The sequence below is a fragment of the Melanerpes formicivorus genome, unplaced genomic scaffold, assembly GCF_026170545.1.
Source record: "Melanerpes formicivorus ecotype bairdi unplaced genomic scaffold, bMelFor1.0.p_v2 SCAF_2, whole genome shotgun sequence".
In the NCBI taxonomy this organism is placed as follows: domain Eukaryota; kingdom Metazoa; phylum Chordata; class Aves; order Piciformes; family Picidae; genus Melanerpes; species Melanerpes formicivorus.
The window spans coordinates 26,500,589-26,519,554 of NW_027142354.1; the positions used below are offsets into that span (position 1 = coordinate 26,500,589).

At 38.4% G+C, this 18,966-nt stretch overlaps 1 protein-coding gene across 1 annotated transcript in view; it reads right to left on the reverse strand.

Moving 5' to 3' along the window:
• Window positions 1-18,966, reverse strand: part of GALNT2 (polypeptide N-acetylgalactosaminyltransferase 2) — a 102,509-nt gene that overhangs the window by 17,666 nt on the left and 65,877 nt on the right. The window contains exons 4-10 of the mRNA XM_068154081.1: window positions 16,562-16,660; window positions 15,527-15,594; window positions 14,579-14,644; window positions 11,895-12,016; window positions 6,065-6,152; window positions 2,269-2,356; window positions 1,611-1,714 (exon numbers count right to left, since the gene is read on the reverse strand). Coding sequence (XP_068010182.1) covers window positions 1,611-1,714; window positions 2,269-2,356; window positions 6,065-6,152; window positions 11,895-12,016; window positions 14,579-14,644; window positions 15,527-15,594; window positions 16,562-16,660 — 635 coding nt within the window. The remainder of the gene's footprint in view (window positions 1-1,610; window positions 1,715-2,268; window positions 2,357-6,064; window positions 6,153-11,894; window positions 12,017-14,578; window positions 14,645-15,526; window positions 15,595-16,561; window positions 16,661-18,966) is intronic.

The window sequence follows — 18,966 nt, forward strand, 5'->3', positions numbered from 1 at the left end:
TGAGAGCAGAGGCCTGATGAGCGCGTGTGCTGAATTTTAACCCTCATGTTGCAGATTGGTCCACGCGTCATTTATTCCCCATTAAATTGTACACCAGGTGATCCTTATTCACCTTCAATAAGCCTGGTAGCCATGAGCATTTGTTGTACTGACTGATGTAGGCTTTTCAGAGAGCAAAAGCACCCCAAAATCTCCTTCCCATGGAGGTGGGGGAACCGAATGCACCAGGAACAACGTGAACAGCTTTTTGCATGCACTTTCCTCACCTTCAGTAAGGAGCTGCTGCGTGTGCCCTTTCCTGCTATCAAAGCCTCAATTATCAAAGCATAAAAGCAGCTGCTAAATTTTCAGAGAAAGTCACTCGAGTACATGGTAGAAGTTAATCAAATATTTAAGTGCTTCTAGAAGCAAAATGTTTCAGAGTGAATGCAAGTACTGCTGCAGGGAGTTTATCCAATATTTTTCCAGGACATTTAAAAAAAGAAAAATTACACTATTCATACTAATACAATTTAGCAATATACAGCCAAAATACTAAGAAAAGAGAAATTGGTCAAAACATTTAAGAAGTCTCTTTGTGGACTGCATACAAAGGTCCGAGACTGGACTGTACAGATGGCTTTTCCACTCTAAACTCCTCACAGAAGTGTTAAAGATTTGGTTACTGTGCCACCATACTTAGTGTGCTGTATGTAGCAGGCATTTCCTTGTAGGCCAAGCATATGCTCAATGCATAGGCATATTTCAGTAACTGAAAATACAGATTTTACCAGTTTAAGGTATTTTTAGGATTTTGCAGCTAGCACGTGCAGCAGAGAAGTTTCTATCTTTAGAACTGGTTCTAACACACACTATTTAGAATGTTTGAGATACAGCTCCTCCCTAAAAAGAATAAATATTAATTAATAAGATTGGAAATCTTGAAGCTGTAGAGTTCTGATCCTCCCAAATCTTTGTTTCAACACAAGTGTATAGATCTTAATAGGAGGAAAGCTGTACAATACTGTAATGCAAACAGCAAAGCCCCCCCCAGCCAGACCTAAGCAGCAAGTCAAAGAAGGAAAGGATAAAGCACACATTTATCAGCCCTTCCTCCCTGTTCCCTAAATCCCATTCACTTAAACATCTGAAAATAAGGAATTACAGCAAAAATGACTTCTCACCTATAATTATTTCATAGGGCTGAAGTGTTCTACTTCTCATAAGAGATTTCAGCAACATCTGAAAACATGTCTTAAAACATCTTTAAATTGCCAGCATTTAGGCATTACTCTATTTCAATCAGTAACTTCAGATGAGGATTTGTCTTTCAAGCAGGAAAGCATTTTTGAAAGTAATTGCCTATCCACACCCTATAATTTTATCAGGCAACTTCCACTGCAAAGAAATTCACTGCTTAATGAATAAATATTTTTATTCTCTCATGTTTACATATCATTCTCTCAATGAAGTAAATTTTTTTGATTTTGCAAACAGCATATGTGAAGTTTTGGTTTTACTTTTAACCTTCCTTGCACAAAATGTGGAAGACCATGACTCTGTGACAGTAAATGCTGCAAAGGAACCTGCTTTCTTTCAAGATTAATCTGAAGGTAAAATAATATACATACCTAAGTTTTCTCCTCCCCAAACATCCATCATCATATCATACTTTCCTAGTTCTTCAAAGTATGATTTGTCCATCACAAATAGTCCACCAGCTATCATGGGTGTCCTAAACAGGCAAGAAAATAAAAATACTTACAGAATCATGAACCCAGAGATAACTTTCATTTGCACCTCAAGGTTAATACCTCCTTGAATAAATCTGCAATGCTGTTAGATGCTCTTGCATCTATCTCTCCAAATGTTGTCTGTACATATTGCTACAGGATGTGCAGTGCTCCAACCACCTTCTGAAGCAGATTTCCAAATCTCCATTTTTTGGCTCACAAGTTCCTTATGCACAGGACGGCAATTTGTGCCAAGAACATAACATTACAACTGATGCTGTATTTTCAACCCTCAAAACACACCAACTTTAAATTAAAAAAAAACAAATAAAGTCACTCTGACAGTTAAACAGTCTGCTAGTCTGCTTTAAAGCATTTAATAGATGTATAATGTATTTCTGAGAGTCTCATAATGCCAGATATATAGGAATGAAATTTCAACATTACTGAAAGCTATAGTAAAGATCCCCTTTCAGACTCTGAGAAGGCAATTTTTTAAGTTACTACTGTTGCAAACTAAAATCTGTAAGAGGGAGAAGTGGCAATGCAGACATACTTTATTGGAGCAACTGGATTTCCTTGCCGTGCTCTTCTTTGCTCTGGTGTCATGTAATCCCACTTGAACACTAGGTTCCAATCAAAGCCTTTGAGAAGAAAATAGTAGAGTGCAATGTTAAAAAGACTGTGGTCATCATTTAACTTGTAGCAACACAATGTTGATTGAAAACATTCAGAACTGTAATTTAAATTAAAAATTTTAACTTGCAGTAACTTTAGGGTAGGAAACAAACAAGGAGGATCCCAGAGGAAAGGTAAAGACATTGACAGGACAATTTAAAAAAGTAATCTCAAATACAAAGTAACTTTGATTTCTCATTTCCATCCATTACACAGAAGAAAGCCAGTCAACAAGTGACAAAGCAAAAGCCTTATATAAGAATCCAGTGTCTTACATCCTTACATCAAACAGAACATCATTTGAAGATCTTCCAGCCATTACAAATGCTACCAAGTCTTTAGCGTACAACTGCATTTCAACTCCTGCCAAATGATCACATGTTTATAGTCATACAGGCTTTATGTTATACTCTTGGTGCTTCCCTAACAGTAGCAGTTCTGTATCACGAAGGTCACCACAGGTTAAATAGCTCCCACTTACTAACATTTATTCAGCTTCCTCCTTTCCCACTGCATGCTTCTATCTGCAACATTTTTTTAACCCGAGGCAAGCGCTAGAGCACCGATATCTTAATTCCCTTCTGTGTGTACACAGCAACAGTTGGTCTGGTCCTTTTGTGAGTTAAGCAGAGAAGCATATAAAGATGATCAGAACAGGTAAGATCAATATGACACTTGCAGCAGCTTTCTACCTGGCAATCATGTGAATTACCTCCTTGTGCAATGATACACTAAGACAAACGTCCTACGGGAAACACTTTCATAGCAGTTTTTGAGCTGGGTTATGCTCACAAGCATGAACACCTATTACATAACTACACAAGGGCCATAGCCCTCTCCCAGTACACCTAACAAATCAGCCTTATACAGACTGCCTGCTGCCAAACACATTTAGATCCCATGAAGTCATGTAATGAGTAATTTCCAGATTTCTGGTGCACAGATGTCAATAGTTTTCTTTCTCTAGCACAAAAAATAAAGCAACTACTTTGTGGGGAAGTGGGGGAAAAGCTACAGTAAACAGACAACAATTGTAGTCCTATAAACTGTCTCCCTGCATCTGTAAACTTGCATAGTAATGACTGATGAGGAGAGCTGAAAACTACAGTTTTCATTTTAACTCACAAGATACTTATCACACTCACACAATACAGACATTATCCTGAACAGCCTTTACGACATGCATGCCAACTCTCTCTCCATGTTTGAGTATTTCATGAAATGAAAGACTGTCTAATGGCTCCAAAACTCCAAGTATCAAACCACTAAAATGCCTACAGTCAAGAGTGCCGCAGCGCCTGAGAAGTAAAATGAGCTCAAATATTTCCATGCAGTTCAAGAACCACATTTCATCATACAAACCCAGCAAAATTACTTGCATCTGGGAGAACTTGGGAAAAAACCAAACCCTAATGCTGTGCAGCAGAAGCAACAGAGTTACACACACTGCAGTGAACACAAGGGGTCTCTTTTGGAACACTGCACTCGTACAAACTTGGAAGAAGTGCATAAATTGTCTACCCACAAAAAAATGGTTTTCCAGCTCCATTTTCACTGACTCTGGGAAAAATGTGCACTCAATGAGATAATATCAGTATCTCTGTAAAAGGAGTGTTTTTAAATGCAAGTGCATATTCAATATGAAATTCTACCCTGTGTAAGTGGCATCACAGGCATACTCTAAATTATTAGATCTCAGTTAACTACGCTTTATTCCAATAATTAAAGGATTTCTCAGAGTAGCATAAACACTCTTGCAAATCCCCCCTCAAATAAACCCATAATTGTAATATGAAGTGCATGGATTTAGTATTGGCCAGACTTTGGAATGATTTCAGCCCTCTCCACTTCAACACATTTGTAGCATTTGCTAGGCTGCTTGTCTTGCGTGATTAAGTCCTTTCAAAACAGGCCAGGCAAAAATGCTGTCCCAGCTGTTTCAAGTCTCCATGCTTCAGACACACAGATACTGTATCTAAGGTTGAAAGCATAGTTTGGTTTCCAGGTTTAGACTTGGCCCCAGTGAAAGTGTTCCATGATGCCAAATGCTGTAGGGCCTCTAACATGGTAATCAGTCTTCTGAGCACTGAAAAGTAGTAAGTTATTCACATTTCAACAGATATCAGAATAGCTTTAATGAGTGGTATGTGCAAAATTTGTATTCTTAAGACAAAGAAAAAAAAAAGAGACAGCTTCTCACTCCTCCGTCCAAAAGTCCAGAGACTCCATGTACTTAAAGGGGAAAAAGCAAAACAAAACAAAAAAAAAAAACTATTGTTTATGAGGTGAGAAAATGTGCACTGGAGAAAAAAAAAAAAATTAAAAGATTGGGAAACTTAGTTCCAAAGACAAATGATGAAAAACAGTAACGAGGTAACAAGTAAATGATCTCTTAATCTTCTCCTACTTCACTTGGGAAGAATTACAGAGCATGAACCCTGCAGGAGCCAGAGGTTTGAATGAAAGAATTCCTCCTCCTGCTGCTGACAACAATAAAAGCCACATAATGGTATAGGGATTTCCATACACGAGGTATAATGAATAGATTGGTTTTAATAGAGCTGGAATGCAGAGGATAGCACAGAACTATACATTAGCATATAGTGAATATATGCACTGTAGGTATTGTGCCGAAGCATTAATTTAAAGGACACAGAACCTCTCACCTCCAGTTCAGTGCATTTATTTTAGTTTACTAGGACAACACCTGGTGGCCAGTTAAGAGACTGAAAGAACAGGCTTAAAAAAAAAAAAAAACTTAAAAATTTCATTCATTTCCTTTTTCACTCCAGAAGGTCCATTCAGAAGAAAGCTGAAACACTGTGGAAACAGCACTGTGCAATTTCTATATCTTATGTCTTTATGAAGACGCTTTCTAGGGCTGCGGAACAATTACTTCCATTAAACAAAAAAGCAGGGGGCAGGGGAAGGGAGAGCAGAGGACAGCTATTTTAAATGCTAGATTCTTGCTAACTGTGGAAAAAAAACTTCTAATGAGTAGAGTTTTAGAGTGTATGGTCACATTCTGCCTCTCTGGAAAGGAGAAGGGAGCTTTCTTTTTATTTCTTCATTTTTATTGAGGGCTTCAGAAGTCTTTTTACTATTTCCCGTCAACAGCTTCCACAAGATAGAGACAGTGAAACTGTACTACTTCTAAACTCAGTTTGACAGGGGAGTTTGTAACAGCAAAATTAAAAATAGCACAAATTTTCATGGCCACATCTTACTCTTCACAATTCACAGCTAACAAAAAACATTTAAATGATTCCAAAGCTTTCTGCTTTTTCAGAAGAAAAATTAAAGGCACTGTGTTGCTGATGGGCTTATCTAAAAAGAGTCATAAGCTCTGACCATATGCTACTTCTGACATTTACACAGTCCTACATACATCGGAACGAGTCTTGCACATTGGCAAAAGGTATTATAAACTGTTAAGAACTAGGAGAATAAAGATGAATGAGTTTAAAGCAGAAGACAATAAGGCCAATTAAAACCCAAGCCTAGAAACAAGTGACCTACGGAAAAGTAGGCACGTGAAAGCAAAGAACAGTAAGTTAACTGTCCATTCCACAGCTGCAGCAATTATGAGTTTTGATACTCGATGCTTTTTTTTTTGAGGGGAAAACCAAAACAAAAATACCCCAAAACATCTGTATTCCAGTACAGTTACATACCGCCTTTTAAATCAGCTGACGCCCCCACATACTGGAAGTTGTCCATATTAATTACATCAATAATAGGAGACACAACTCTGGTCTTGTCCTAAAATAAATATTAGAAAGTAATATTGAAATGATGAAATCAATAAAGAAAGATTCAGGCAGGAATGAGATGTTGAACAGTTCAGCAGGATTTCATTAGCACACCTCCCCCAGCTCCCCCCCTTACTTCAACTTATGTCTCTGAATAGCTGATGCTGTGAATAGCATTGCTCTGCAGTGCTTCAGAAAGCAGAAACCACACTATATAGCTAGGAATCCTCTTTCTATTTTAGGCCACTTACATTCCAGTAATCCCCCCCTTTTAACTTGCTTTTGAAGAAAGCATCAAACTTGTAGTTCTAAGGCAATGGAGCGAACAGCACTTCCATTGTTACTCTTTAAAACCAGAGAAAAGGAAAAAAACATCCAGGCAATTCATATTTTCCACAGCAAATCTGTAGCTACACAGTGTACTGTGTTCCTGTTTCACCATTTAAACGTGCAGACCTTTCTGCAATCTGATAAGTCTTCGGTTGATGCTAACCCATCTCACACGTGAATAATCACACTTCACAATCACACACTTAGATGAGAAGGAGATCTTAAAAACACCTCAAACTAATGGATGCTATCCATCTCCAACACACAAGATTTCAGGGGCAGATACCACATTTCCTCTGTCCAGCCACAGCCTTGTATACTACTGTGAGCAATGCTAATTACCTTAGCTGAACTACTTTGACAAAAACATTAAGAAAAAAATAAATCTTTCCACCAACTCCTCATACATCATCCAGCAGGCTCACTGTTTTCAGTACTCTGAAAAACAACTCATCTAATATTAGAATACCATTGTTAGGCCAGTTTGTCTCCGTGACTTACTGGGGGAGAGTCACCTATACACACTGAAACATAAGTTCTATGTTAATTTGATGAAACATAAAATAAGAGCTCCACAATTTAACATCATTCAGAGAGCACAGAATTTCAGAATCACGTGTCACCACGTCTGTAAACAGAAAATAACCCCCCCAAAAAAATGCACCACCAAAAAACCACCCAAACCTTTAATAAATAGGAGATATTTTGGTAATGGTTAAAGAAAATCAGGACTCATGGTTAAAAAAACACATGTACATACTAAATAACTCCATTTCAAGAACTTATTTCATAAGTGTATCTTCAAAAACCCATACATGGCATTCTAAACAGCAGATCAACAATGCATCCCCCTTGCTAATCAGTGCTACACGGAACAGACTGGAACCAAGCAAATATGAGAAAAGCTGGAGTTCATGATTAAAGACTTAAAAGCAACTCCTACTCAAATGCTTGTCCAATAAGGACATTAGATGCCTGTTTTCACTTACTGAATCCTAACTATTTAATTTGTGCTGATTTTAATAAGGCCTAATTACATAGTTGGCATTTACTAGGTCATTCTGCCTGAGCAAGCAAAAGGTCACTAACTTCTGTATCAGCCAAAGCAGAATGAAGTGAACCCAAGAGAATCCAAGGTGAAGACCAAGCTAAAAGTTTAAGACTTATTACTGATTTCTACATACCTTTTAAGTATCAGTGCAGCTATACCAACTACACAAATATCTGGTTTTATGGGGGATGTAATAGAACTATCTAATCAAGTCCCCTACTAAGTACTAATTAGCTTTGTCTAAAGCAAACTAGAAACAGACAAAAACCAGCAACTGCCCTACTACCCCACTGATCACATCTTTACCTCCTATTTCTGTTAGCTGTAGTCTCAAGTCCATGATAGAATAGAATAGACCAGACCAGGTTGGAAAAGACCTTTGAGATCATCAAGTCCAATCTACTATCCAACACTATCTAATCAACTCAAGCATGGCACCAAGCACCCCATCCAGCCTCAAACACCTCCAGTGCTGGTGACTCCACCACCTCCCTGGGCAGCACATTGCAATGGCCAATCTCTCTTTCTGTGGAGAACTTCTTCCTAACATCCAGCCTAAACCTCCCTGTTTGTAATAGCAAGCATGCAGGTTTACTAACTATGTTGTATTTGGGAGGCAATGACGATTTCACTTTCACTTCAAAACACTATCTTTGTATGTCCTCCTACAACACTAATGCATTTCAGGTGCACCCATGACCTTATTTTAGGCATTCTATATACAGTGACAAAGTCAAACAACTCCTTTAATTGAAGGCTGACGAGACAGAAGATACCCAGTCTATCCATGCTCACAACACACCCGTCAGCATGAAATACAAAAATGAAACCACTCTTCCTTTCTTTCTCTTTTTTCTTTAGCTGAAACAGACACAGCTTATACATCTACATCCATCAACCTTTTCTGAAAATGTGTGTATTTTCTCAAACAGTTCTACTTGGCACAGTGGAACCTGGTGGTAAAAGCTGCCCAAGTTATCAGGTATCACATTAGGTAGAGTATCAGCTAGGCTTTAACTTCTCTCCACTGTGCAGGGTAAGCCGATAACATAATCTCTAGGCATTTGGGATTTCCTCAGACTTTTACCAATGGTCTGATCAGTTCTTTCAATACCAGTGTGGCACCTCAATCACATCACTTGCTACACTTAACATATTATTTAAATAACTTCCAGTTATTTGGCACACACTGCTTCTCCCTCCTTCCTAAAAATCTCAGGACATTTCAAAGACTAACCTTTGCAACACTCTTTAGGAGAAAATATAAACATTTTCCTTTCGGCACTGTGCCACTGAAAAATTGACTCATTATAGGTCACAAAAATCTGAGACACATGAAAAAGGAATCCACATCTCACTTCTTAAATCTTAGTTCTTTCTTCCTTTTAAGACCTTCTTTATTTAAAAATATCTTCCTAAAAATGAGACCAGATTTACACTGAGATCAGGCTATGCTATGCTAACAAATTCTTTTGGTTCTGTATCAGAATTTTCCCTGTTTTTTACATTTCTCCTCATATAAGTGAGGTATCATAAGAATAGAACAAAAAGATTATTTACTTGGCTTTTTCCATTTCCAGTATCTAAAGGCAGTTCATGAAATGCTAGCAGTTAATAATGTTTTCAAGTCTGTTTCACTTTTTCACTACGTTGACATTTTCTGGGAAATCAAAGGGTTAAGCTTCACTGGCTCCTTGTTTAAATTTCCTGAACCCAATGCATACACAAAAATCTAGTAGACAAATTATACCCTTAGGGAATCAGACAGAAAACCATTCTCTAGGAGGGCGCAAAGAGTGAGAAAAATCTCAGCTCCAGGTTGCTCAGGTTTCTGTACATGTTCTGAAGTCTCAAATGCTCACCTTGTATGTTGTTTCTGCTATAAGCCTTTGCTCAAATTGCTGAAGAAAAACCTCTAGCAAAGACAGACTCCTCTAAGAACGCTAAGCAAGCCTGGCTAATAGACAAGGATACTCTAGCTAGGAAATCCATCTCAAAGAAGAAAACCATTGGATGGATCAACCTTCAAATGAGAAGAGCTTGATGCCTCAAGTGCTCCTAACTTGAGGAAAATGTGAAAAGATGCAACTTTGTAAAGTGGATACAGCACAATGGTATTCTAGAACTGACTCAATTCAAACTGTTTCTTGGAAGCTATAGTTTTGTGTGTTTAACACACACAGCTAATCCCCTAGAACTGTAACAGAATTAAATGTCAAGTGGGCAATTCTGGAAGAAAAGGAATAAATTAAAAATCCACACCTTCCACCACAGGTAGAAGAGATGTAGCAGCAGCACATCAGAAAATACTGCACTAATGCACAGTAGCCTTGACCTGAAAAAGTTACCTTCGAGGCCTGAGCAGATCAAAGTTCTCATCTATTCAGCTTCTTGTCACTGAGATCACCAAGAAAATGCCTCCAATTAACATATGATCTGCACTGTGAGCAAAATCCATTCAAAGTAACAAGACCTATCATACAGCATCCACTGTGTACACTATCCAGTGTAAACACACGGGTAGTAAACACTATCCATGCCTTAATTATTTGAACAAGCAGAAAGCTTAGAAGCTGCTTTGTGAAACTTAACCCTGTTGGCTGGGAATCTTACAGGATGAAAGCAAACCAGAATTCCACAACAATTATTTAAAGGTACATCAAGTTTCTGAGAATGGAAAACTCTATTCATAGCTGAAAACTATACAATGGCACACATGATTAGTGTGGAGCAGACAATTGCAAGGAGCAAATTTTGTGGATCTAATAATTTATGTGCTGCTATGAAGTGGCTGCTGCACAAAGTAAAATATGCACCAAAATATGCATCTCCCACCAAGTATACACCACATGTAATGGTGAATGTTCACCAAATTGTCAGCAATTCAATAAGAGGTTTTATACGCTGCTATGACTGAAAGGTAACACTTTATCATCCCCACCAAACCAAAATGAGTACACCCTGAAAAAAGGTCACAGACAAGAAAAGGATAAATGGTAAAACAGCTGTCGAACTAAAAGGGTTTTGTTGGCCAAACTACCATTTCTTTTCTGATTCCTTGAACAGGAAGATACATCAAACCATTTGCACAAAGTCTTAAAAATAGTTCCCACATCATAGAATCCATTAGTGCTTTAGCTGCAAGCATTATTCACTTCCTTCTGAGATGTATTTAATGCCTTCAAGTTTATTTTCCCAGTCAATAATCACAGAGAAATTCCCCTAACCCTTCTGAGGCTACAAAACTTTACATGGGTACAGGCAGAAGGAAGTGCTATATTACTCACTGCTCAAGGGCTTCATAGGCTCTAGATACTTCAATAGTTTGAGCTGATTAGAGTTACTAATACTCCAAAGGGTTTTAACTCCTGATAGGTCTTCAGGAACTTAGCACTTTTCTGCAATATACATCATAGAACCAAACAGAATAAGGAAAAATCATTTGTTAATTGATAGCTTCTCCACTGGCATATTAGTCTAGAACAAAATAGAATTAACCAGGTTGGAAGAGACCTCTGAGATCACCGAGTCCAACCTATCATCCAACACTATCTAATCAACTAAACCATATTGAGTATATGTGATTTACTTCCCTTTTTGGGGTGAAATGGAAACAGAAGTGTGGAGAGGATAAGCAAACAACTGGGTATTAAGAAGACAGGGTATGTTAGCAAAACCACCTTGACCAGCAGCACTTCAAAAGAAAGCCTTTAGTGGAAGGGGAGTTTACCAGAAAGGGAATATAATTAGGAAAGAAAAGCCCTGATGTCTTGAGTGTTCCCTAGTGCTTTTCGGGATCACATCTGATCAGCTTTATGCTCCAAATGAGTTCCTCCAGAGGAAGTTAATAAGTATAACCAACCCCAAGAGAAAAATAATATACTTTCACTCTCAATCCTCTCAAACAAAGCATCATTTTCATAGAAGCTGACAATCCACAGCCCCTAGTAATTTCCATGAGAATACTGGTTTCACACCTCAATCTCTCTCCTATTATCCCACTGAATGTTAATGAGGCATAAACACTCACATAAACTAAATCACATTGAGATGACATTGGTTGAGGAGAACCTTACTTTGCTCTGAAGATTTTCAGTACTTACTGAGGAGGTCCCTAAAGAATGAAAGCAGCTTGTATTTGAATTGCTTGTAGAGATAATAACAAATATTCACATTTTATGATCCTGTTTTCACAGATTAAATGAACAAAAAGTGGGGTTTAATCACAGAACACTCCAATCATCATCATCTCACTTCAGAGAAAAAGCTTCCTTAGAAAAATGCATAAAATTAATGCAGTATAAACCAGATGACTTTAAAATTTAAAAGCTACTCATTCAGGAAATTACTTTAAAAGAACTGTTTACTAACCTCAGCTACTCTTTCCAAAAGCGGTTCCAGCCAGTGCTCATTACATTCACAGTGACTGTCCAGGAAGGTCAGCACTTTTGCTTGTGCTGCGTCTGCCCCTCTGACACGGGAACGCATCAAGCCTGACAAGTAAAGGTGCAAAGTTCTAAATTCATACTGAGGAAAACAATCAACAGTACCAAGAAACTACCACACTGCATTAGTCAAATTAAATTACACTCAAGACAGCATAAACACACAATTTTCATTATCACAATGAGATGCTAGTTAACAATTCAGTGAAGTGACTTCATACTAAATGGCCCACAAGCTTCCAACCTACTGCACCCTAGACTACAGGTTTCAACCCGATTTAAGCAGAAGAATTAAAGTACCTTAGTATTACAGTGATATGCAAGAACAGCTGGGTCTGCATTACAGTAAATGATAATCATTACTCAAGTCTTGAAAAGAAATACAGAATAGACCAGACCAGGTTGGAAGAGACCTTCAAGATTATCACGTCCAACCTATTATCCAACCCACCTAATCAACTAAACCATGCAACCAAGCACCCCATCAAGTCTCCTCCTAAACACCTCCAGTGATGGTGACTCCACCACCTCCCGGGGCAGCTCATTCCAATGGGCAATCACTCTCTCTGTAGAATTTCTTCCTAACCTCCAGCTTGAACCTCCCCTGGCACAGCTTGACACTGGATCCTCTTGTTCTGGTGCTGGTTGCCTGGGAGAAGAGACCAACCTCTGCCTGTCCACAACCTCCCTTCAGGTAGTTGTAGAGAGCAATAAGGTCTCCCCTGAGTCTCCTCTTCTCCAGTCTAAGCAACCCCAGCTCCCTCAGCCTCTCCTCATAGGGCTTATGTTCCAAGCCCCTCACCAACTTTGTTGCCCTTCTCTGGACACATTCCAGCAAGTCAACATCCTCCCTAAACTGAGGGGCCCAGAACTGGATCCTTCATACAGTTCTATGATCATCACCAACTTACCTTCCTCATCTTTTTGCTGCACCCCCATGGTATTTCTCACTATAGTTTGACCACTCTATCAACTTCTTCCAGAAATGACCATGCTTCATCAACTCGTGTCTGAGAGCCTTCCCACCACATATTTTCACTGTCTTTCTCCTGTGTTTCTTATGGCTCTCATTTTGTGGTTTGGTGATGGTTTTTTGTTGTTTTATGGTGTGTTTTTTCTTGGCTGTCTGAGTTGGTTTGTTGTTCTTTGGGGTTTTTTTAATTGTTTGTTCTAAAACTTTTACCTTCCAGGACTTCTTTTGGAAGAAAACTTCTGGCAAACCCATATGGTGGTGGTGGTTCTCTCTACTCCTCAATTACACAGATACCCTCAGTAATTTGACCTGTTTCTTTCCTTACTTCCTTCTAACACTTGTTCATTGGATGACCTGGCATTTTTTAAATCCCTTGCTACATTTACATACATACCATAGAACATCCCACCATTTATTCCCATACAGAGAACAGCAAGCTTGCTCTCATTCCTTTGCAAGCGTGCTCTCTACTTTTCTTTATTACTATTCAAAATTCATTGGTATTTGTCACTCAAGAGCAAGGTCAAGTAATTTTCCCCCCCTGTTTTTCTTTCTACGTTGTTTGCCACCAAGTGTCTTAAACTAGGACTTTGTAACAAGTGATTAAAGTGATTTAAAGAGCATTTCTAAATTGCACCCACAACACTACTGTCTCCATCAGTGCTGTACTGATCAGCGAAATGGTATTGACTTACTCAGAACCCTGCAACCATACCAAATTATAAGAGACCTGCTTTCCTAAAAGCTTTTGTTCACAAGTATATCCCAAACAAAATTTTAAACACTAAGAGTCCATCAATTTGCAATAAATAATTTTGGGATAACACAAGTTTTCTGCACGCCATTTCCAGTTTCTGACAATTTAATGATTTTACCTCCTCCCCAGGGCAGGCTGTGAGCCTAGAAGATGCAGTGCCTATAAAAATAAACAAGCACATATCTGCTAACTCAGTCAGCTATTTCACCCAGCAGTCCCAGTTATTATTTCAAACTGCAGAATAGCAGTTGCCTGCATCTAAAATTCCAAGCTGCATAGCCAGAAAGCTGCTGACTGAAGGGCTCAGTGACAGGACACCGTAATTTACAAAGCAACAAAAAGGTAAACAAAAATGTAACACAAGTCTGTTACATGGCACACTTGCTTCAGCAAAACTAGAATACTCCTGGGCCTCCTGGTTGCTAAAACCCTCTCCAGTCTGCCTAACGAACAGGCCATGTATCAACTGGATCCTTAAAATCATCTCTAGTAAGGGAACCAGCAATAAAGAGGGCCACTTTTAAGCTGTATCATTTCAAACATTCGTACAGTGTACAGTGAGACCTCATGAACAATGGAAGCATCTTGAGTGGGGACTCAGTGAATTAAGAGAAAGGAAAGTTTGATGGTCAGTGGCAATTTCTCAAGTCAGTAAAAGCTAACAACGAGCAGCTGGACACACAGCAACATGAAAACAATCAATCAGAATTAATGTTTTTATTGCATAAACGCATTTGTTTTTATTCCTTCCATTAGTAAGCTGATTTATAAAGTAAAAATCCCCCTTCTGATATAGAATGCATAGCAAAAAGTTCCTTGATGAAGATTGACAGATAAGGAAGCCCAGAGCATGTATTTTCCCTCCTGGGATTAAGCCTACCTTCTCGGTGATCATTTCGAAGTACCCGCACTTTTTCAATTTTTCCCAAGAGAGCACCATCCTCAGCTTAGGGGAAAAAAAAAGTCAAATCCAGTGATGGGAAAGTTTGATATCCAACACTACATATCATAAGAGAGGCTGTCTTCAGAGAAAATGAAAAACTTTGTAGTGAAAACATTTACAGTCACAAATCGGTAAGAGATGCTTAAAAAAACCCAACAATCGACTTGTCTCAGAAGAAGCAAAGAAGAGTTGCCAAGCTAAGAAATTACTACCTTTCTTATATTATTTAAACCTCATTTAATTTTGCACTTTTGAAATGTTTCTATTTAATTATATTTTATCTGCTTAATTTAGACATTTACTACATTGCATTAAAAAACTGTTTACTTTGCATAAGAGAAATTTCACTTTTTAACCAACATTAAGGCTTAAACCTATCCTAAACTAGCTATAAACTAACAATGCAAATATTGACCTTAATTTCCTTTTAGAAATGTTATTTAGAGGTCCATTTCAATTGTTGGAGTTTGCATTGTGTATCATATAGCTGCCTCAGTACTTCTAAGTCATTGACTTATTTTAGAGTCAGTAGGGTTTTTTTCAAGAGGCTGATGGAGGTTAGCATTTGTTTAAGGCTTTGCTATAAAACTATTTGGTGCAAACACCATGGGGTTTATTTTTAAATCAGATAGCATACTATATATAGGCTGCTTTCAATTATACACTCTGCTCCTTCAGCTAGCAGGACATAATAAAGTCTACCTGAAGCACTTAACAAACCTCTTCCCATTTCCACAATGCAGATACAAAATAATTTAAAACTAGGTTTGGATTAGTCTCCACAAATTCCTGTTCATGTGACCTATTCTTAACCAAGTCACCTACTAATGCCTACAGAAAGTCTTATTAGAATAAACAAAGTTAAAACCCTGTAAAATTACTTACAATCATTACTGTAGTCATCCACCAGTATGATTTCCTTAATAAGATGTGATGGGCTTTTTTTAAGGACACTGAAACAGATTAAAGAGTATTCAATACTAAGCAGGCTTAGGTTTCTGTAATAATTTCATAAAAGCAGTTACTTTGTTAATCCACAACAGAACTTAATTGGGGATTCTATTTTCACCTTATTCTTATTCAATTAATTCTTACACAAAGCATTTGTGTAAAGGGGGACATGCATGAGAGTTCCCTCCTGAAATTGCAGCCTTTGGAAATGACTGGATACTAGACTACTTGTAACAGGGAGGTTTTGCAGATAGCTTTAGGTCACATACCCCCTGCAGAACCATCCTTCCTGAGTCTTTCTTGAAGCTAGTTAAAGAGCCAAACTCCAAACATCTTCTGGACATGAGTGGTTTGGATCACAAGCCCTTTGAGGGAGCTGGGGTTGCTTAGCATGGAGAAGAGCAGGCTCAAAGGAGACCTTACTGCTCTCTACAACTACCTGAAGGGAGGTTGTAGCCAGGTGGGGGTTGGTCTCTTCTCTCAGAAAACCACCAACAGAACAAGAGGACACAGTCTCAAGCTGCACCATAGGAGGTTTAGGCTGGATGTTAGGAAGAAATTCTTCACAGAAAGAGTGATTGGCCATTGGAATGGGCTGCCCAGGGAGGTGGTGGAGTCATCATCACTGGAGGTGTTTAAGAAGAGATAGGATAAGGCACTTGGTGCCATGGTTTAGTTGATTAGATGATGTTGGATGATAGGTTGGATTTGGAGATCTCAGAGGTCTTTTCCAACCTGGTTATTCTATTCTGCATTTGTAGTTAAGGAGAGTTATTTTGTGTGTTTAATGCCACTATTTCAAAACATAAGAACTGGAGGCATGAATGAAGGCTCAATCTTTCCCTCAGGAAATGGTTCAGAAAAGCATAATGGATTGTTACTTCCTTTCCTTATCATAAGCTATTACCTTACTGAAGCTATTGGCTGGGGGGGGGGTGGGGGACAGAAATCAAGGTGTCTCAGGTATACCTGATAACAGTTCGAAGCAAAGCAGATCTTGCTTCATTATGAAAGGTGATCACCACGCTAGTGGCTGGCAAATCTATCCGCCATTGTTTCCGTTGACACCTGAAAGATATAATATCCTGACATTTAAACACGGTGATTTATATCCCAGAATTAGCAGAAGCAGTTATCTGCTAAACTCATGTGCACTCTACATGAAATATTTTGTTTGCAGCTGAAATTATAATCAGCTCCTCTTCTGCCATTTTTGGCAGTTGTCGTAATAAATAATAGACTAAGAAGACAGAGTCAGATATAGGCAGAAAAGCTACTGACGTCATCACTGCAGTTATGTCATAAATACCTTTAATGCAACAGAGTATGAAACCAGAGTGCCTATTTCCAATGAAAATGCATGCGCTCACAGGCTGCTGCATATCTCTTCTTTAGAATGCCATGTGTCCACTTCTATTTTTAAAGCTACTTCAGTATCCTGGTATTCCTCACATACACAATTTCTCATTTAGAATAGAAAAGTGTTTGTAAGGATTGTAAAATTTGTAATTTGAAAAGCAAAGAGCTGTGACAACCTTGAGCCAACTAAAATTACAATCTCATCCAAGCCATACTGATAATGAAATATTTAATCTATGTCAACTGATTTTTCATTACCTCTAGTAGCCTGAAATTAATATAGTAAAGAAAGAAGCAAATCCCAACTTACTTCCTGCAGGACTACATAAAGTTAAGCTGTTCAAATCTTAAAACCACACTACTCTACTTGTATTAATCACTAGTAGTACTAGAAACCCTGTATATTTAGTTTCTGCTGAAAGTGTTACATAAATGAGTAATGTATTTATTCATATATTCTGCCTTTAATACTAGTTTTAACAGGTTTAGCTGTCTTGACAGGAGGTAAATTCAGCTAACATACACCTGTTGCAAATTCAGCAAGTAATTTTGTACCTGCGTAGCATTAATCAAACTACCTTTTAAGAAAAGAGAAACGAGTTACATTGCTAACTAAACATCTAAAAGTAGGCCTCTGCCTGTATAAAAAGCTTCTTTGTGATTAAATATCTGTGACATGCATCATAAACCACACAACCTTCAACTTCCAGGAATCAGAGAGTAAGTAGCAATGTGCTTCTTGCTCCTCTACAAAATCCTAAGACCTGCAGCATTTTCAATATATTCACAGTATCGCACACATTACTGCTTGCTGTGACATAAAACGTTGTGTTGTGGTGACCTCAGCATGCTCTGAAGAAACTCATGCCAGTCCTGCAATTGATGGGTCAGATTAGCAAGGCCTTGTCTAGCTGTTCTTCTCAAATGGTAGGAGTACAAGTTTGTTCCATCACTAACATCTGGTGTTGTAGCAATAAATCGCAAAGTGGTACGTGTTCCTGAGAAGTAAAGAACTAAGACCCTCTCTGTTGTGGGCTTCTGGCAATTCCTTTAGGCAATTACAAGTAATGCAGCTATTACACAAAGTCAATTGTGTCAAAAGAGGCAATTTTTTCTTCTAATTTTCAAACTGCCCACAGAGAATATGCCTACCAGTGTGCCTGCAGTTATCACAAGGACTTGCATTAGAACAATTTTTCGAAGCACAGAGATTAGACTTTCTTTCCTCAAGTGACAGCAATTAATTTTACATGTAGAATAAGAACATACATTTGGATAAAATAGAACTGCAAACCTTGATCTAGACCTTCACTGCTTAGCACAGGTCACTAAAATTAGTTACAACATGAAAAGTACATTCTTTCCCCCAGACATTTCAGTCACCTGACTAGTTCATACCACTAACAAATTTTATGACACCTCTGTGATTTGTTGAAACCATTTTTTTGACAGAAATATCTACTTTAACCACTGCAAGAACATTCGCCTCAACAGACACCTGGGTATGGAAGAGACAGGAAAGTTTATTTCTTCTTCACTGAAAAGTAAAACTTCAGAGTGAGGTCAGAAGCTTCTAGTAGTTGCCAAATGAGATATGTATCATGAAACTAAGCATGGTTTAGTTCAGCTAAAGTACTTCCCGGTAATTCTTAAGAACCATGACAACACGTCACGTAAGAGATGTGGTCAGAAGTCTCTGGTCCAAAGTAAGCATGGTGGACACCGGTGTGCCAAAACCACAGAGTATTTCACCCTTCATCCCACTCACAGGAGGCCAGCTCTAGAAGCTTCCTATTACAACAGTAACACTGACTTTATAGATCTCCAAAATTTACCATGACAGAAATAGCTCTCAGTTGCACATCATAAACAGACTGCAACAGAAGGAAACCCAAAGCTGTTGAAAGTGGCAGTTATGAGCATCATCAGCTGGAGTGAGAATCCGCACTCCTGCTCACATCCCCTCTTCTCTGTTTACTTTCTTACATTGCATCTTCCTATTTCTTGCTTCTCCT